The sequence below is a fragment of the Nyctibius grandis genome, chromosome 5 (assembly GCF_013368605.1).
Source record: "Nyctibius grandis isolate bNycGra1 chromosome 5, bNycGra1.pri, whole genome shotgun sequence".
NCBI classification, from domain to species: domain Eukaryota; kingdom Metazoa; phylum Chordata; class Aves; order Nyctibiiformes; family Nyctibiidae; genus Nyctibius; species Nyctibius grandis.
The window spans coordinates 64,283,485-64,305,079 of record NC_090662.1 but is presented as its reverse complement, the minus strand read 5'-3'; the positions used below and the strand labels follow the sequence as shown (position 1 = coordinate 64,305,079).

Below are 21,595 nucleotides of genomic sequence, written 5' to 3'. Positions count from 1 at the left end.
CAACATCAAGCCAGGGAAAGGTGTGAAAGCACAAGTAAATGGAGGGTGGACATCAGAGCTTGCAATAGGGTCTATAATGCAGTATCCCTGACAAGTGTTAGGTATTAAAAATATTGATGTTTCTGCAGGATAACATTCAATATCCTGAAAAATACCTCTCTTTCATGGGCAGAATGAGTCATCTTGTTGGAGGACTGGGGCTGCGCTTAGTGAGCAAACTGGATTTCAGTGAAATGAAATTGAAATTAAATCCCTCTGTTTTGGCATAGATAATTTACCATATGTTGCAGGTTGAACTGTAAGATCGAGGGGAAGTTATGATTAGGTGGCAAATGCAACAGCAGCTGCAAGGACCTCAGCTGAACGTTGACATTTCAATGCAAAGTTAAGAGTTGTAGCTTAAAATCTGAGAAGTATTTAAGATTAAAATACAAGAGTCTGTACTGTTTGCATTTCATGTGTTGCTAAAATAATGTTTAAGAGGATCAAAGGCTCCTACAGTTAGAGAAATAATTTTAAATGGAGCTTTTCAATTCCATTAAGACGTAGAAAATCAGCCACTTTTACACACTGTACCTCTGTGACTGTGAAGCATTATGTAAAAGCCTAATATAAGAACTGAAAATATAGACATTTTCCTGCCAGTGATCCACCATATTGCACGTGCGATCTGTGAAAGCGGTGCTGTGGGGTACGCAAAGCAAGCTGTACGCTCTCACAGCCCAACTGTGCACAGCAGTTTCAACCCAAATGTCGTAATGCAAGTCTTGAGTAAGGAAAGGAGGGTTTGGATGTTAATTATTACTTTCACACAGAATCACAGAATCACAGAATCAACCATGTTGGAAGAGACCTCAGGGATCATCGAGTCCAACTGTTGCCCTGACACCACCCTGTCGACTAGACCATGGCACTAAGTGCCATGTCCAGTCTTTTCTTAAACACATCCAGAGATGGTGACTCCACCACCTCCCTGGGCAGCCCATTCCAATGTCTAATAACCGTTTCTGAAAAGAAATTCTTCCTAATGTCCAACCTGAACCTCCCCTGGCAAAGCTTGAGGCTGTGTCCTCTTGTCCTATCGCTAGTTGCCCGGGAGAAGAGGCCAACTCCCACTTCACTACAACCTCCCTTCAGGTAGTTGTAGACTGCAATAAGGTCACCTCGGAGCCTCCTCTTCTCCAGGCTAAACAACCCCAGCTCCCTCAGCCGTTCCTCGTAGGTCAGACCCTCCAGACCCTTCACCAGCTTGGTCGTCCTCCTCTGGACTCACTCCAACACCTCAACATCTTTCTTGAAGTGCGGGGCCCAGAAGTGGACACAGTACTCAAGGTGCGGCCTCACCAGTGCCGAGTACAGAGGGACGATCACTTCCCTAGACTGGCTGGCTACACTATTCCTAATAGAGGCCAGGATGCCATTGGCCTTCTTGGCCACCTGGGCACACTGCTGGCTCATGTTTAGCCAGCTGTCGATCAGCACCCCCAGGTCTCTTTCCGCCGGGCCGCTTTCTAACCACTCTTCCCCCAGCCTGTAGCACTGCATGGGGTTGTTGTGGCCCAGGTGTAAGACCCGGCACTTGTTCTTGTTGACCCTCATGCCGTTGGTCTCGGCCCATCTATCTAACCTGTCCACATCCCTCTGAAGGGCCTTCCTACCCTCCAGCAGATCGACACTCCCACCCAGCTTGGTGTCATCTGCAAATTTACTGAGGGTGCATTCAATCCCTACGTCTAGATCATCTATAAAGATATTGAACAGCACCGGCCCCAGAACTGAGCCCTGGGGAACACCGCTAGTGACCGGCCGCCAGTTGGACTTTGCCCCATTCACCACCACTCTCTGGGCTCAGCCATCCAGCCAGTTTTTAACCCATTTAAGAGTCCACACATCCAATCCCCGAGCAGCCAGTTTGTCCAGGAGGATGCTGTGGGAGACAGTGTCGAATGCCTTACTGAAGTCTAGATAGACTACATCCACAGCCCTGCCTTCATCTACTAAGCGGGTCACTTGGTCATAGAAGGAGAAACCTTAACCTGTGAAAGAACAGAAGGTATTTGAGGGGAGGGTGGTAGGTGGGTGAGAGCTTTTGTTGCAGAGGTTTGTGTTGAAGCAACTACTTTGATACTACAAAAAAAACCCTCTTACTCTATCATGGACATTCTGCTTTGCTTCTGTGAAATAGCAAACCCCTTGATACACTGCTCTGCCATGTGCTATAACCAGCTGAATGTTTTAAAATTGAGTTGAGAAGACAAATGTTCTTCAAGGAACCAAGTGCTGGGGGTTGTTGGCTTTTGACAGTTGTGAAATGCTTGTCGGTGGACTGAGAGCTAAAGTGCTCCCAAATTTTGTACGGCTAGCCTACTGGCAGAGAATCGAAACAAACGTCAAAGCAAAACCGTCTGCTGCTGGTCGTCACAGCTGGACCTGGGTGCTTTGTGGCCAGGGCTCAGTTCTGCCACTACTCTTTGAGGAGCAGCGTTTGTGCTCTGCAACACAGTCTCTTTTTGCCAGGTCTTCCCTCCCTGGTAGCAGGCACAGGAGTGCTGAGACAGAAGTGAGCCCGACAACTTCCCCCAGTTTACCCGCAATCATTTTAACTGACTTCTTAATCTTTCTACAGTGAAAAGAATATTTTGAATGCTGAACATCCAGATCACTTAATACGTGTTCTGTGAAAATCTCTCTGAGATGAGTTGGAGCCCCCTCTGCAGCATTTAAAAACTGTACTTCTTTCTCTGTTGGTTTGTGCTTATACAAAAGGACAGAATAGTAGAAAATCCATGGTGAAATCAGGGGAAATACAGAAGTACCACAGTTCTTTTCCTGGTATGTACAATAATAGCCCTTTGTGGCTAATATCTTAAGTAGATTGATTTCTGTATCCTTGTTAATTTTGATTGTACAGTTTAATGCTGCTGTAAGTAATACACTAGAGAATTAGATTAACGCTTATTTTAGCTGGCTGTTTGTTCTGGTGAGTTCTCAAAACTTTCTGCATCAGAATAACAATATCCCATTTATGCTAAATATCAATAGGTAGCATTTTTATAGTGATTACTTCACACTGAAGAATGATCAAATGATACTTTAAAAGAAAAAAAAAACTTGTCAGGAAATGGAAAAAAAGGAAAGAATTCACATGTGCATTCACAATATACCAAGCGCTGAGAAAAGTAAGAAAATGATCTTTGTTGAATCCAGGTCAACCTTGTGTGTTTTGCTTTAAACAAGGCTAATTACCAATGAAAAAATTTGGTTCTTGCTCTTGGGATAATTATAAATGTGGGTCATTGTGAGCAGGGTTTGTTATGGTGAAGTTTAATTATACTTTACTTTTGCTTGGCTGTTTGGCCAAAGCAAACAAGGGCTCTGTTCTTTCAGAGATAAAACAGAAATAAAGCTAGAGACTTCCTTTATTTCAATACCCACACGGAGGTCTCGTCCCAATACACCAGTCCTCAGAAGAGAGCTGCTTCTTAGATTTTAAATAAGCAGATTGTGGTTTAAGGCAGTGGTTTGTTAGAACCAGTCTAGAGAAGGCATTATTTGTATAACCTTTAAATTATAGCAATTAGGACAAATATCGCATACTTTTTGGCTAATTTATTTCACTTGTGCTCTTGAATCATTTTCTAGCCAGTTTCTGTCCTGCTAGAATATCCAACATTGATACATATGTATACGTTTTCCATTTGATATGATACAGCATTCAGCTCCTGAAGAATTGCCTGAATATAGTTTTATTATTGAAGCTCAAAATCTCAGTGATGTCAGTCACTCAGGGCTCCTGGTCTGATACAAACAGTAACAGTTCCTTTAGACTTATCTGAACCTCTGTTAAAAATACCAACTTTGAAATACCTGAAGCATCTGAGAGAGAAATAATTTGTACTACCTGAAATATGTAAAAGGGTCATCTATAATCCTTGATATATTGGGGACTTCCACAGATTGTCCCTGGGGTATAAAGGACAAGTTTAGCTATGATCAGGTGCTGCAGACTTCATCCCATCTTAGCATCCCTAATGAGCGAACCATAGCAGGTACAGCATATAAGCTTCTCAGAGGAGAAAAAACATGCAAGCATTTCAAAAATGTAAGTTGGCATGGCAAACTCAGGAGAAGATTTCTCCCGACAACAGGAAAATGTCTCTATCTGTGAAACTTTTAAGATGAGCTCTACAGCAGACAACCTATTATGAAAGCACACAGATAATCCATTCTAGGTATAGAGAGAAAAAATTGTCTAAACCTCTAAGTTTTTAACTTGGAAGTAGATTTTCCCAGCTGTATAGTGGGGAAACCAGTTTGTTTATCAAAGTACAGTGAAAACAATGTCTAATACTTAGGCTAAGAGAATATCAGAAGTAGTAGGGCCTTCAGATGGTGGGCCTTGTGAGCATGACTGGGAGGGTCTTCAGTGTTGATGAATCCAGGCCCTACTGGCTTGCTTCTTACTGGAGACAGAAAATACTGCTCAAGGATGATTAATTTCCTTCTCCAAGAAAAAAACAGAAAAGCAACTGCTCAAAAGCAAGAGATAAGTAAAGCCTATCAACTTGACCCAGTCTCCCTCACCATTTAAAAATGCTGTGCCCATGGCTTCAAATCCACTTTCTAGAACAAAGGAAAGTCCAGGCGTGCAAGAGCTGGTTATAACAGTTTATTTTCAGACAGTATCTGTTGAGGTATCTCCCCGTTATGTCCTTGGGAGGGGTAGACCTCTGGTGGTTTAGGAGAGAGAGCTTAGTGCCAAGGACAGGGTAGGTCTTTGGAACTGCCCATGATGCTGCCTGGTTTTAGATATTTGATTTTCTAGACATTTTATTTAAATGCTGGCATTTGGAAGTTGCAAGTAGATGCATATAAAACATGAAGACAGCCTCCCCTAAGAGCAGGTTTGTGTTCAGCTGTACTATATTCTGGGTATGTGAAGTCTTCATTATACACTGGCTGCTTTGACCTTTCCTTGAAAGCAGCCAGCCTCTGAAATTGCAGGAGAAAATGGAAAGGTTTTGAAAGACTTACCTCCTAAGCACAAGTACTGCAGAATATTTAGTACTTAAAACTTTAAAACTTTAACTTTTCAGACTATAATTTCTTAATTGCTTAGAGACATAGCATAGTCCTGGTACAGCAAACTCTAATAACATACGAGTGCCTTAACTTTTGTTCTGCTACACAACAGTTTATATTTCCCTGCTGGGTGTTAATTATTTTTTCCTCAGATTTCAGAAGACACTTTGGCAGTCTGATGGGACAGGGCCAAAAATTTCAGTCTCAAGCTGGGAGGTCTATACAAAGGATTGAATTCTGAACCATAAATTTAAAATTAATTTCATGTAAAAAGACAAATATATTGTGAGTGAACTTCTACTGTAGTCTTTCTAGCAATGATGCCTCTAATTTCAGAAAGTAAATCAGTCTTGGCTGCTGCTAACTGTATGCTGTGTTCATGCTTTGTGACATTCTAAGACAGGCTGCTGTTGAACTAATTATTACCCAGAAAAGGAAGGAAACATGATGTGGAAGATGCAGAGCTTGATCCACAGTTCGTCTTGAGCTCAATGGGAGTCTTTATATTGATTCTCATGAAATTTTGAGTCAGGTCTATGGAACACAAGTTCAGCTCTCTAAAAAAAACCTACGGCTATTAGAACAGTAAAAGCAAACTTGCACTGTTATTCAGTGTCATGATTTAAAAAAAATCTTATTTGCATTCAGTCATATAGGACTTGACTGATTCGTTTGTTGTTGTTCTTTTTGTCTTGATGCTTAGGTTTTCCCTGATTGAGGAAAAAATAAATAATTTTTTCTGGAAGCTTAAATTAAGAAGCCACTTACATCTTTATTTAAATATAATAATGTAAAGTTGTTTTGGTTTGATCTCTTTTATGATTTTTTTTTTCCCCTTCCTTTCTTGAAGAATTTCTATTATTAGATGGAATTCCTCAGTTTGCAGTTTTAGTTCATTTGCATTTTGGTAATTTTTTAGCCAAAACATCTCTAGGAAACTCACTAATTTCACACACTTTTGTTTTTCTTTTACATACAGGTACTATTGGTTACAATCAAAGAAACAGGATAGATACTCTTATGTATCTTCTAGCCTATCCGCAAAAGCCAATGGTAAAAACAAAAACAATTGAACTGATAGATTTTGAAAAACTGCCCGCTGGACAAAATGCCACAGTCGCTGTGATGAGCTACAGTGGTTATGATATTGAAGATGCTCTTGTCTTAAACAAGGCTTCTTTGGACAGAGGTAAGAACCATCAATTCTTTCCCGCTTCTCTAGTGTGTATTCTAATACATGTTTTAATAAACTTCTCATCTCATGGTGTTATCCTATAATAACTCGTATCGCAGTTATAAACAGTACACATCCAATTAAGAAATTGAATTCCAAAAGTGCTTTGAATGCTTTTGTTTGTTTTCTGCATGAATAGTGATTGGAATTCCATGCTTGCAATAGTGCAGTGAAGTTGCTAACATGTGAATAAACTTCTAAGTATGTATGTTGTACGAAAAAATGGCTAACTTTTGACTTTAGAAATGTGTAAATGGTCCTTTTTTGAAAATATTTAATTTACAAAAAATGGAAGGTATTAGATAATCTGTTCTGTTGGGCTTGCTTTTTAGATGGTTACCTGAACCTTTGTACATTACTAAGAGAGGGGTCTCTTTATTTTCACCAGTAACAAAAGCAATAGATGAAATTAGACTGCTGAATGTATTTGGGAAAGGAACGGAACGTGTGGCAGTTTGTGTCATTGTGAACTTGATGCTCTGAGGGAGCAATAGCAGTATTGCCTACTTTCTGAGGGAAAATAATAGTATTGTCTAAAGCAAAATAATTTAGTCTTTATTCAAAGATAAATTAATTACCTGCTTCCTTATAAAAAAAAAATCTATGCAGTGCAGTGTATTTTAAGTAAAAGTACGTAAGCACCAAATAGAAAGTAACTAAGTGAAACCTATGTTTGTGCTGGTCTGGGCTGTCTCACTCTCTACACAGTTCTTCAGCGTTTTATGCTAGTGCTGCTGGGGTTTGAGGACAGTTGCCTGAAAACTTAGTCTCTCTTCTCTCTCTTTTCTAAATAAATTCCCTTGAGATAAGACATCGTGCAGTGTGATCAAATTGGTTTTAGTTTCGGGTGGCCAAAATCAGATTCTTCCATGACTTTATTCCCCCCCACCCCCTTCCTCCTAGTTGCTAGGCAGCAATAATAGTATTCCTAGACATGTATCTTTGGCATTAATGTCTGCCACATTTAATTTATGCCTCCTTTTCTAAAACAACAACAGGCATGATTTAAAACTGAATGTTTTCTTTTCTGGTAGACTGGTAACATTTACAGGGAGAGCTGTAGTGCTTGTCAGGAGTTACTTGACATAATCTAAAGATATAGATGTACTGTATGTGGCTGCAGCCATCTTTCAAATGAACTAAAATTACGTAGGATTATTCAAAAGCCTTGCTCTTGGCTGTCTGTAATTCTAAACGGATACAAGTGTTTAGTATTTTGGCTAGTTGCTGTAGTTGGAGAGAAATTCCAGACATGCTACTTTTCTCATCTAAAACCCAAAACAAACCTATTTTATAACAATATATGTAATTCAGAATTCTTTCAGCTGGGAAAAAAGTGAGTAATGGGGTGATTATATGAAACACTCAATCAATACTTTCCTGGTAGCTTGTGTCAACCACAAACATGAATAAAAGTTCAGATTTCTTAGAACTCCTGAAAGGAAGAGGTGCTGTTCTCATCCTGTTACAATCTCTTCTCCTATGTTATGTCTCTCTGTGGACCACCAAAGGTAAGAGAAATGATGCATGCATGTATATGCAGAGGTATAGAAGGGGATTAGCAAAACTTCAGGATTGGACCGTAGTCAATGTCTAAAAAAAAATGCATGCACGATCTGTTTTTTAGATTGTAAGCTATTAGGTATCCATGTACAATGTTAGGCATATTCAAGTCAATGAACAATCTAACTAATAAAAAAAAAATTATGTTCTGTAGCTCAGCAGGTGGATCAGCATTCTTGTTTTATTCTGATAATGTGTTAACAAAGAATCTTTGAACTCCTAGGCAGATGAGTTTGTGTTACATTTTAGGTTTTGGAAGGTGTCTTGTATATAAGAATGCCAAGTGTACACTGAAGCGTTACACAAACCAGACATTTGATAAAGTTATGGGTCCGATGTTGGATGCAGCTACCCGTAAACCAATCTGGCGCCATGAAATTTTAGATGCTGATGGTATCTGCTCTCCAGGTATGTCAAACTGCATGTTCAGTCGTGGCATGTTCATAATCTGAGGTAGAAATTGATGTTCTGTTGATATTTCTTGTGCATCTTGTTTTATATTTCATGTAATATTTTTTTTTTCTTGAAGGTGACAGTATTGTAATGGAGAATTAAAAAATGTTAGTTTCCGAAAGCAGTGCAGTACCAGTCATTGGGGGGGTTTTTTGTACATGAGAAGAAGGAGCTTTATATTTAAGTAAAAGAGTGAGTCTTTAACAGTGTGAATCTATTGAAGCATTATAACTTGTATTCTTATATCATCAAACTGGCAAACTTTTAATACTGTAGTTTTTTACTGTTTGTCTCTCATATGTTCTGTTTTTTAAGGATAGATTCCTTATTATTTTGATTTCATATGTCAAAACCTCCTAGCATGCTGTCAGTTAATGCAGTTGTTTGAGGAAGTAAAACCTTGTTGTTTTAGCACTTTAGAAATATGTTTGGAGAGATAAGAAAATAAATACAACTACATTTAGTTATGAGGATAGGTGTATAACTTTCCATTGGAAATAAATTTGAGAAAGAATCCTCCCATATTGTCATCTTTCAATTAGGAAATGGCTTAATAGATCTGCTGAGATCTAATAAGAAAGGTGCTGTAAAAGGCACAAAACTTAATTCCATTATAGCAACACAATTGGGTCACTTCTTCTCTTTAACACATCACAATGGAGCTTTCAAGTCAATTAAAAAAAAAAAGGCAAGAATTCTCTGAAGTATTCAGATAGATAGGACTGGGGCAGACACTAGACTGAGGCTGTTCTCAGCATGTAGGTAAAAACCTCTTTGAAATAGTTCATTTGGACAGAAAAGAGACATAGGCTGAAGTCCAGTATAATTTTGTGGAAGAGGTGGGAGGCAGGTACTTGATGTGCATTAGTATCATTGGGCATGCTACCGATCTGGTTTTCTGTGTGAAGGGGAGGATAAAGGGAATGGAGGGGAAAATAGCTGATATATGAGACCAGAAGCAATAGGAAAAACTAATTGCAAGGAGATGCTGAAAGTAGTCTTGCACATCTCATTGTGGAAATGATGTGATGTCCTGAATTTAAGTGTGAATTTGTGAAATTTGTCAGTTACCGTGTTTGTTGCTTGTTAATTTTTTTCCATACTTATGGCAGATGACTTCAGATGCTTTTGTGTATTCTTTAGACTCAGAGTATGTTGAATAGCTATTCTTACAGTGCACCCAGCATGCAACCTATTCTGTTTTGGTTTACAAAGAAAAAGCTAGTTTAATGATCATGGCATACTTCCTGGACATGTTCCTCCCACTTTGTCTTCCAGCTTACCTTTTTCTAAAACTTAACATGTATTTCTCACATTGGTAGCCAGATATGTTTTCATGGTGCTTTTTTTTCTTGTTCTTCGTAGGTGAAAAAGTAGAAAATAAGCAAGTCCTTGTGAACAAATCTATGCCAACTGTGACCCAGACGCCTCTGGAAGGAAGTAGTGTGCCTCAGCAGCCACAGTACAAAGATGTGCCAGTAACGTATGTTGCATCATAACTTTATAGTTGGGGAAGGTACATGGAAGAAAGGTGCCTGAGAAAATATTCAATTCTAGAAAAGTCAAAGGAATAAACTTCCCTCTGCAACCTAGACACCTAGTTCTCTAGGTCTTGATTTTTCACAGAATTTTTCAGAGCCTAGGTTATTTTCAGAAGTGTGTAGCCACTTAATCACTAATAAGTTAGATACTGACACCTGAAAGGCTGGAATCACAAACAGAGGGAGAAACTCTCCTGAAGATGTATGTATAGAGAGGAATCACTGAGTAGGTTCCCAGGAGAAACTGAGGAGGGAGCTAAGGCAGTGGTAGAGGGGAGAGGAGTCACTCATGGATGAAGTGATGGAGAAACAGGAAAAAAGCAGGATGAGTGGGAGGGTGGAGAACATGTGTGTACTTAGTGAGGGGGCATACCTCCTCCATACTGGTTCCCACAGAAAATGGCCAATGCTGACTGGTGCTCAGCCTTCACTTTGCCAGGCAGGAGGCCAGGAGATGGAGGCCTCCCTACCTCAGAGGCTGTCAGCTCATTCTGGGCACTCCAGTTAGATGTCCTTTACTAAGGCACCAGTGAATGGGAAAGGACAGTCAATAAGAGTTTTTCACATCCTGTCCTGAAAGAACAGGAGAGGGCTTCTGAGATGTGAGATGAAAATTTTGTATTAAATGTAAAAATAAATAAATAAATAAATAAATAAATAATGAAGTTTTTTTCACTGTTTTGTCAGGAATAGCCTTGACAGTTCCATAAAGTACCTGAGAGCAAAGCAAGCAATTGGTGCCCGGATCAGAAAGGGAGAATTAGCTTTGCTGCACTTCTGTGTGTTTCATAACCAATAGCTCTAGGTTTACTCCTACAAGATAGTAATAAAGACATATGGCAACAGTGCAATTATCAAGAGGAAAGGAGTAATCCTGCCAGGTAAAGACATGGATCCAGGGCTCTGAGTTTAGGTGTCATAGTTTGACCATCTCAGCTACCTGAACAACGAGCCAAATAATCTCCTAAATAAGGTTTTAAAATCTGCTCTACCCTCATTCTGCAATACATAGAAAAAAGCTGATAAGAGAATAATTTCCTTTTCCTTCCTGCTCTGTCATGCCTTCCTTTTATTCTTTTTCTTTTTTTCCCCCCTCTTCCAAAATCTCTGCATTTCGAACTCTAGAGTTCGTCTCTTTCTGTACCTCATACTATGTTCTGCCCTTGGTTCATTTCCACATCTGCACCTGATTCATAGTTTCAGTCAGTGTATTATGCCTTAATTTTGTTCTTAAATTCTCATGGTATATTCCTTAAACTCCGTTCTTCAGCTATAACTCTCTGTTTGGCTTTTGTTTGTTTAACTGAAGATCCAGAAATTTGCAATATACTAGGAAGCTTTTTTCTGTCAAGAAGAGCCCATGTGACAAAAAATGTACCTTGTTCTTTGCAAATTCTCCCTTTGTTTCTATTGTATCTCTTAAGCCTTTTCTTTTCCAGAAACATACTGTACTTTGGATCTTTTTATATATATATATATCATCTTTGCTCCATTGGCCTCCCACATATAAGTTCCATGAAGACCACAGTTTAGCCAGAAGCTTACAAATACACATATACTTGTTTGTAAGTTGTATTTGGTTCATAGATGTAAAACTCGTGTTTTATCTTCTTGTACTAGCTACAAAGGTGCGACTGATTCTTATATTGAAAAAGTAATGATTTCATCTAATGCAGAGGATGCTTTCTTGATCAAAATGTTGTTGAGGCAAACTAGACGTCCAGAAATTGGAGATAAATTTAGCAGTCGTCATGGGCAGAAAGGTAAGCTACATGTTTAATAAAAATAAATGCATGTTGGGTATGCCTACTATACATACATAATATCATCATGCATGTTTCCATTGATTGGTTCAGATCTTTTATGAACGCAGTGGTAGAAGACCACATCCCTTTTTTTCGTTAATTTCACCTAATTTAGCAATGAAATTTCTGGAACTGAGGAGAGGAATTGGTAAACACAACTCCGTGTTGACTTATGAATCTGGAAAATACAGTAGTTGCCCATTTTAAATAAGAATAGGGTTTTGAGTTTTGGGTTGGTTTTTTTTTTTCCAAGTGTGAATTTCATTTTAGGTGAAAGGTTGGTCAGTGGGTTATCAAGAGAGAGATTGGACAAAGGAGTGAAAGGGCCTATTCTGAATGGACAGAAAAGACCAGAGATGGAATGGGATGTCTGCAAGTCATCTGTGCAAACATACTGCTCTAAAAGACAAGACTGCAGATAGATAGCTCAGAGCCATGGTGTAAAAGGGAAGCAAATCAGGAATGCAACTAGGGGTGCACCAACACAGACCAGAAAGAAGGGGAAAATGGTTTTAAAAATCCACTTGGGACATGATCTGGGACACTTCTGGATCTTCAAACTGAGAGTTGAAAATGGGTACCTACTAGGAAGCCACTTGGTGGTATGTGGCTCTCTAGTGTTAATTTTAATAGTAAGATGAAAATCAGGAGCCTGTTTCCATATCTGTTGAAAAAAACAGTGGACTCCCTTTGACCTTAATGGCAAAAAAAAAAGGCGACTTGGAACATCCTCTCTGAATCGCAAAGGGCTGGGAGTTGTGGGAGGGGTGTTAAAAAAAAAGTGACTGAAAACAGTCTCACTGTAACTGACTTAAAAGTGTGTTTTGATCCCATTGGTCTTAATGTGGGACAGGTTTTGGTATGTTTTCATCTATCTGTACACTTGGAAAATCTAGATTTTTAGTACTTTCAGCATGACCTTCTGCCTTACTGTATGTGATGAGCTAAACCTATTACCTGAATGTTGTAATCTTGTTACATTTTTAGGTCTTATTTTGGTTTGAGAACATTGCTCAGTCTCTTGTCAGATGTGGTAGGGAGGCAAAGAGGTTGATATTACCAAATCCTTTCCATTGCAGCACACACACTTACTGGGCAAATGTGATACTGTCTTAATAACTACTGGGACAAAAAAAATCCTTACTTCCTTGCTTTGATTTCTGAGGAACTGGAACCAGAGCATCGAGTGTAAAGCACACCAGCCTCTTACATCTGGTAACAGAAGTATCCTCTAGGTCTGTGTAGAGGGCAGAGGGAGGGAACTGAGAAAATAACAGAAAGCGCTGTTTAGATTTGAAACATCAATGCTTAAAACTAATTGTAGTCAATGAACTTTGTAGTAATCCATCAAATTATTATACTAGCTAAGAGACGCCTTGCAAACCAACTGGCCTTTCATGAGAAGTGTTCTCTTTGTCAGAAGACACATGGAAGAGAGAGCACTTTTTGTTAGGAAGAGCTCCCTGAAAGCATCCCTTTCAGTAGTCTGAGACACGGTCAGACTCTACTCCCAGCATCATGTTGAGTTTGACCTTGTTGTGCTGATTCACATCCTTGGAGAAGAACCAGAGAACTCTGTAGGCAAATATGCCCTGGAGTCAGTCAGCAGAGAGCTGGTACTTGCAGAACATCCATATGTAGATCTGAGCCAGTGAAAAGAGATGAAACTGCAACAAATGTCAGCAGTACACAGGCAGTATCCAGCTCTAGAGCTCTCTTAAATGAAGCCTAAACAGAATCATCTCCAGCATATTCAGTGCCTGCGTGGTTGGAAGAGGTATGAAAAGCGGTTGCTTACAGATGGACCCCAGGCACAAGTTAGAAGTCATTTTTATAATGCTCCATGCCATTATTTACTACTTTACTCACATATGTAGCCTGAAGTCAAACTTGAGGTCGTTTATGACTTTGTGGGTCTATGGAAGTACATAAGCATCAGTGGCAATGAGGTGGCCAGGTGTAACTGAAGTGAGAGACTGCATCCCTGTTGTGAGATGCAGGGCGAGCCACGTTAATCCTCATTTTTGTAGTCTCCAGGTTTGGTGTTCAGGACATCTACCTAGAGCAAACCTATCAATCAAAAGAGGTGAAATGGGTACAAAAGGCAGTAGTTGATCATCATGTCAGCTGTTACAAGATGTTGCCTCAAGTTCTTTTTATATGTTTTCTGTGGAGTACAGTCAATGCAGGCTTTCTCAGTCCATCGAGCTCTCTCCAAGATCACCCTTGCTTCCACAGTATCTTTCCATAAACCCATAAAACTGGTTCTTGAAACTCCATTTGAAGTATTCGAAAGAAATCCTTCCATTGTTTCTGCTGTCATTAAGAAACAGAAACTCTTCTGGTAAGCATTGAAACATTTTTCCTGATTGTATTTTCAAGATGACTTTTGATCTAAAAATATGAAGTGATTCTCACCAAATCCCCAAGTGATTTGGAAACCGGTACCTATTGAAGGCTTCAAAAAAGTAAAGAAGAAGCAGTATATTCTCGACTTTCCTTTTAAAATCCAGTCTAGTTCTTGCACTACAGCCATATAGGATAGTTTCGGTAAGTGAGGGGGAAGATCATTATCTTCAGAGGCAAACAGGAAGAGCTGAGGAGTTGGAATGGTTCAACTGCCCCATTCCTTCCTTCTCTCCAGGAAGATTCTTCTTCTGGAAGATTTTGTGTAGAGTCTCTTTAAAACAATTTTTTTAATCTCATACATAATGAAGATGTGCAGTACTTTTAAGCCTATGACCACTTTTAGAGCAAAGCCCACTCCTTCATATATTTTGAGCTTTGTCTAATTAGTCCTTTCTCCTTATAAGTGGCATGTGGCATTTTAGCTGCAAGTTACTATGTAACAATACGATCAGTACTGTGCAGGACAAATTTCTTACTAGAATTAAAAAAGAATAGCCTACAAATTACACTAAAGAAGCAGCTCGGTTAATCATGATGAGTATTTATGGATATTTGCATGAAAAATTTAAGCAGGTAAGATTTTTTCTCCTAGCTTGGGCTATTAACGTGTACCTATTGAAATAGTTAGTTGAGCAGGATTTAAATGGGACTGATTTTCATACCTCTCCAAAAATCAAGAAAAAGGGTACTCCACAAATCTAGAGCCATCAGAGGACAAAAGGTGGAAGTGAAAGAATGGCAGAAGGAAACAGGATTGTGTCAGGCAGGCTGCAATATGGCTTTAGGGAGCAGAGGGCCTTCCATACCATTAAATGCAAGTAAGACATCTCACGGTCTAGAGAAAGTTCATTTTAGAGGTCTTGAAGGACAGACATCTCACGAGTACTTTTGCTACTTATCAAACCCTGATATTCATGGTCAAATGCAGAAACAACTCATACCACTGTACTGGAATCTAGTGGTATTTTCTTTAATATCCCCAAATCCATAGAAAGTTAGTAATATTCTTTTTTCAGAAGTAAAATACCTGTGAAAATCCCATGGTAATGGAAAACAACATCCTAAATGCTGTAGGGAACTTTGAGGGCGCCCATAGTTATGCCTGGCATTGCATCAGGTTGGAGTGACTGATCCCCCATGTATCTGTGCTTTGGACCTATAATAATAATAATAATCCAAAACCATCAATTATTCAGAATAGCAAATGTCCCTTTCAGCTTGGTTTTGGAGATATGAGTGGGCACATTGCAACAGTTGTGTTACAGAGTTCACAGGCATGTGCTTGTTAGATGTCCAGTACATCAATCTGTAGTAATCTCTTGTGATCAAGGGAGTGATCATATTGTAAATTATAACATTCTACTAGGATACATATCCTTCCTGGTAGCAGACCTCGCAGTTCACTGGCTTGTAGTACATTATGGGAAATGATGTCACAATAAATGGGAGAAAGGAGAAGTGTGCTTAGTGGAGAAGATACATGTGTTAGATACCAAGAAAAAAAATACTAACAAGAACAGTGGAGTTTACTGTTTTGCAACTTCAGTATACAGTGAAGAACCAGATACTGACATTAATGTTAGATTACAGGCAATGATAGAACAGGAGAAAAGGCACGAAAAGGAGAGGGAAAATCTCCTTTGCTAGCTGTTTAAACATACATCTAGTATCACCCTTCTCTGACATCAAATCAGGGAAGGATCAGTCATAACAGAGAAATATAGACCATTGTGAAACAGAAATTGTAATACTAACAGTTAAACATTTTCCATTGAGAGAATTTTTAATTAGCCCTGAATTTGTTCTCTCATCTTCGTCTGAGTGCAGGCAATTACCACTTCAAGTTTAATTTGTGAATGTTAGCTTTAAGCCCATCTCGGGGCCATTTAAACCTATGATGAGCTTAAACTAACAAGTACCTTGATTCAGTGAGAAGGAGAGAAAGCGTATTTCTCTCCTTTTTGTATTGTCAGTCTTTGCTGTGGAGTATTTTTATTTTCTAGAAGGAATGCATGAAGATGAGATTTGATTTCACGGAACTTTAGCAGGAGTTTTACAATAAATATGTGCAAAATAAGAGATTGCACAAACAACATTTCTCAAGTTTTTTGCATGGGCTTTTTCCTGTATTCCAAATTGATTTGTATTCCAAAGCTATACTTTGTCTCTGAGGCAGAAAGAAGTGGAGTAACAGAATTGGAAAGTGTCTGGGATATGACAGATTAAATCTCACAAACCAGCGTTAGCCTTTTGTTACAGAAGAGCCTTTCATTAAATGTGTATGTAGATTTTGTAGCCTCTATAATAATATAGATCTATGCTGCTGCCTCTATATTTGCTACCTTCTTTGTGTCCTCTCACGTGTCAACATGGTATTGGCAAGGGTCACCACTTCTGGCCTGTCCACCACACCCCCTTTTCATTCAAGTCCATGTTTTAAGTACACTTCTTCCAAACTGCCTGTACAAGCTAGCCTTTCCTTCAAGATCTGCCAACAAAGTGTATGAGGAGGAGAAAAAATGCAAATGAGGCCATCGTGTTGGGAAACGCACCAGCAAGTATTTTGCTCTATCTCAATATTCATCTTCAAACTGGACATTGAAGTAGGATCTTTGCGAGGGGGACTGCCACTTTAGTCTGTAAGCCCTTAAGCTTCTAATGTCTCACAAAAAAACACATACCTACCAGGGAAGACTTATCTTGAGCTGTAGGACTTTGTTATAACTATATTGCATCTTATTTTTTCCGCAAGGATAAAGAAACCTTTTTGGTTAATTATTTTGTTTTTTAATCTTGCATTCTTCAAGCAAAGTCACTTTGCAAAGCACGGAAGGCTAAAGGATTGTTAAGCTAAAGAAGTTTCATCTGAGTTCCATACAAACTAAATTATTATATTTCCAGATTTCCTCTTGCTTTGCTACGAGTCACAATGAGGAAAAAGTTGGGCTCCTTTGATGTGAAAAAAGGCAATATATCACTTCTCTGAAAGAACATTTCTCAGTCTCTCATGTGAAAAAGGATTAACACCTCCAACAAAGGTCCTGTAGATCACAGAACTAAGCAGCAATACTGAACAGTATTCCTGAGGAGTGGAAAAACTGTATTTAAGCAAGAGATTGTTTGAACTGGGAAACAGAAGCTTTTTAATAGCTGAAGATCTAAGATAAAGGATTAAACCTTTCTGAAGTATCTGCACTTAAACAACTCTAAAGACAAGGAAGCGAGTTTAAATTCATGAAAGATAGTCTTTGTTTTCCTAAATGAACCATGTTCTTTAGTGTCAAAACAAAATCCATTCACAGCATTGTCAACTACATAAACTTCATGACAATACCATTTATCTGACCTTGCTTACTTATTAAAATTTTTACTAGTTTGAGTATCTGCCTTCTGCTTGCCTAACTTCATAGTTGATAAGAACTTCTCTTTCGCCTTTTAATAGGCACTTGTATAGTACATATAAGCAGAACATATAAAGTAAGATGTAAGATGTTAGTTTTAAATGGCTACTTGTGTCATTTTCCCCTGTTACAAATCAGACTTAGTACTTTATCTCTAACAAAACATCAGTGGGTTTATAGGAATTAAGTGGTTGAAGTGGCATTAAAAAGAATTTACTGTTATCGACTGCAGGAATGTGGGATGATTAGTAGTTATTAGGCATCAGGAAAGGTAGGAATTTCTTACTTTATCTTCAGAAGCTGAATATGAGAAAATGACATGTCAGAATGCCATTAAAACGTCTCATACTGTTTTTTCTATTTATTTTTAACAAAACTGCTGCTTAGCTTGCTGTCTTAAGAAGAAAATTACAGCATTTTTTATCTCAAGCAGCAAACAGGTAACCTTCTGACCTTTTCAGTAAATCCTCAACTGAACCTCTGAAATTAGGGTGATTTAGCATTTTATGGCACAGAATAAAAATCTCTAATTCTGTTTCCAAATAGTGTATCCTGAACACACATTTTATTAAGCTCTTGACTCATTCAGCCATGTGTATTTTGTAAAGTTCCTATGGTTATTGTTTTACAATAGCTGCTTCCAGAAGCATTGTAAGGGTTTCAATTAATCAGCTCTTTGTGTGCTTCAGACTATGCAAATTTATCACATCAGACCATTCAGCAGCTCATGGGAAAGCAGTGTACAAACTGTATTGTCTTCTAGCACCTCCTCTCATTTAGAGTGATGTTTTTAATAAGAAAACTAATCAAGTTTACTTATGCATTATTTATCTGTTAATTTTAATTCTGTTCTTTACCTGTTATGTCAAATGGGATGTAGCAAGTGATATGATAGATCAGTGAATGATTCAATACTGAACAAAGCTTATGTGATGCAGCACTTTTTTTTCTTTTGGACTTGTTTTATGCTTAGTTAGCCAACACAGTATGTAATTAAAGAGTTTTGAAGCAGATGTACATTTCTGTTTAACTGTACTAATTTTTGCAGATCTGTTTGTCACTTGTCCACAATTCACAGTGCTGTGTTATAGGTGCAACTCCTCTTAATTATGTGACGTACTCTTATTTCCGAGGAGTATTTCCAAATTCTGGCAAATCTGATAAATCTAAAATAGACGCCTTTCAAGTTAGTTTTAGCTCTTTTACCACTGTATCATTAGAATAAGTAAACAAGCACATTTAGTAATGTGCTTCTTTTTATCTTGCTGATAGAAACTGGTATTAACTGCTGCTTCTATTCACTTAGTCTCCTTTGCTCTCTAATGTCCCTCCTGCTGGTAGTAATTAGTTTTCTATATTAGGTTGTTTTGACGTGTTTGATGATTTTCTTTCATTTGGCATGTGTGTGTATAGAAGGCATCTTACCGTAGCCCGGTGAAAAACTTTCCCATACTGTTGTGTTTTGTCCCTGCCCCCTCCCTGCCACCCCACTTCCCCCTCCCTGCTGAACTGCTGTTTTACAAGTCTGTGTATGTTCGTGTTTGTCAGCAAACTGTAAAAGGAACCACATAAAAGATACCAATTCTGGAAACCTGAATTTCTCCTGATTAGAAAAAGAAGCTTTTAAAGGACAGAAGTACTTTTTGGGTGAGAGGATCTTTAAGCTCTGTCAGGGCCCTGTGGAGGTACATGGGTGTTGAGATGCTGTCGGGATTGATGCGGATAGCTTGTGTGAGGATGGGGGCCATCGTGCATAGTCAGAGGGCTGTCATTTATTGGCTGGCATACAATAGCATTGAAAACCACTGCCTGTGGCTGTTTTATACTTGCATGTTAAGCCACTGTAGATGTCTGATTTAAGTTTATTCTAATTTAAACTGTTATCCTTGCAGTAAACTACCATGCTTATTAATCCACTTTTTTATTTTTGAAAGAAAAGGATATCTTAAAAGAATTTGTTAGCATTTTCACTAATTTTGCCTCTAAGGTGTCATTATCAAATTGATACACAAAAGTTTTTTTTTCTACAATTCAATTTGTTTTTCAGTTGAAAAGAAATGAGATATAGTAAGCTGCTGAATGCTTTCGTACTCATACATACAACCCTCTTGTTAATCCACATTTAAAAAAGACATTAAAAAAACATTTTGTTTTTTATTTTGTCTGCAGCCTTTTCTCATTGTTAATGTTTGATTCTGGTCCTAGATGAGAACTACAGAGCGTATAGGTGAGAGCACATTCAGGCCCATCGCAGTATAGCATTTAGTCTGAAATGGTATTGCTAAATTTCAGATGCAGGATATAAAAATTGTGAGGGGAAGGGAAGTGAAGGAAACCAAATTATTGTGTCCTGTGTGAATGCTGGGGAACGATTTTCATGTGGTGTCTAAATCAGTAACAATTAGGAAATCTTAAAAATTTGTAGTAAGAGCCAGAGCAAAGTTACCTACTAGTTTGAGTGTGTCCTATTTATGAATATTGTATGGGGAGGAGTTGGGCAGCTCAGTTGTGAAAAGCAGTTCTTGGACAGGGCAACATTTGGAACTTGAGGCTGCCTTAAATCCAGCACCTTCTTTTCTCCTTTACTGTTTTATTAGCCAGTTGCAAGTGATAATTCCACTTATATGGATTAATTCACTTGATCACTTTTCCACAGCTGCTCAGCAATGCAGAACTGTTAGGCTTGCCTTTTACTGCCCTGCTGCAAAGCCTGGCTCTGCGATCGGGGCTGAGAGAGAGTAGCAAATCCAGGAGCTTAAAGTGCAGACCTGCAAGCACTAGTCTCTTAAAGAGCTTCTGAGGCAAGTGACTGCAAAATAAAATCAGAATTAGCGTTGTATATAGGAAAGATGTCTTCCAGCTTTTTTAACAGTTTTTCATGAGAAAGAATGAACTTTCTTAAAGCATAGGGCAGGAAGAATCTTCTCTGTGTCCTGTTCTCTAAGTTCACATGGACGTGCTATAGATCTGTAATAAACTCAGCGCCTTCTTAAAATGCAGAAGCTTAGAATTGAGGTTTTATGGCGCTTTTTTCTTTTTTCTTTTTTTTTCTTGTAAAATGGAAACTTTATAAATGGCTTAGTGAGCTTCACATTGCTGGATCCTGTCTAAATATTTTGTTTTTAACTTCTAAGCTCATTATGCTGTCTTTGTGTTAACTTGTATTAAAATCTGTCAGCTATGACTGGTCTCATAACCACAGTCAGCGGACCAGAATAAGTTAATTATTTACTTGTGTCACTAGTGCTCTTCATCTAATGAAATGCACAGCTGTGTTAGATCTGCAGTTGGGTGTGTAGGTCCCATTGTTATACAAGTCAGCGGAGGGTAGAAGCCGCTATGATGGAGAACCCTCAGTTCTTTCTGCTGTTCTGCCTTTCTGTGTCGATTTCATGGATCTTTTATCATTCACTTTCACACAAAACAAACAACACAGTGGCTGTCTGCTATGGGAACCGGCTTGGCATATGAAAGGTTTTCAGAGCCTAAAGTAATTTTAAGTTAGCTAAGATTTAATTTCTGGCTTACAGGTGCCGTGAAGTCCAGATGCAACCTAATGCTTTCTTAGAAGTACATGCAAATAACGCAAAATGTACGTGCCATAATACATATATAATAAAGTATTTAGGTGTACAATTTTAGGATAAAAAAGCTGTGCACACAAGAGTGGGCTGGGTTTTTTTTTTCATTTTCATCAAATGATTGCTGCTGGGCAGGGAGGGGTAGAAGGATGTTACTGATTTATCTTAATAGAACAGTGAAAATTAGTTTCAATAGGTGTAAAAACTAAATACAACAACCCACCACCACCACCCCAGATGCTCCAATCCTATTTTTTTTTTCCTGCTCCCTTCCCCCATACTTACCATTCTCATTCTATTAACTACTGTCCCATACACCTATCCCTGTCTTGCTTGGACAGTGGAAGAGGAGCTCCCTCCTGAGAAGACGCCAATATCCCCCTGTGAACTGACTGGTCAGGGGATGCCTTTTTAGGGATGTAACCAGCACCTTTGGTCTTCCAGGAGCCCCCTTGCTTCAAGACTGTTCCCAAAGCGTGCTCTGGCAGTTGCAGCAGGCTGATCTCAAATAGCTTGCAGGCTTTTT

The 21,595-nt window shown here is 38.7% G+C and overlaps 1 protein-coding gene across 1 annotated transcript in view; it reads left to right on the top strand.

Moving 5' to 3' along the window:
• Positions 1–21,595, top strand: part of POLR3B (RNA polymerase III subunit B) — an 80,442-nt gene that overhangs the window by 45,272 nt on the left and 13,575 nt on the right. Inside the window, exons 20-23 of the mRNA XM_068400808.1 lie at positions 6,062–6,271; positions 8,129–8,287; positions 9,698–9,815; positions 11,494–11,636. Of these exons, the coding sequence (XP_068256909.1) occupies positions 6,062–6,271; positions 8,129–8,287; positions 9,698–9,815; positions 11,494–11,636 (630 nt within the window). The remainder of the gene's footprint in view (positions 1–6,061; positions 6,272–8,128; positions 8,288–9,697; positions 9,816–11,493; positions 11,637–21,595) is intronic.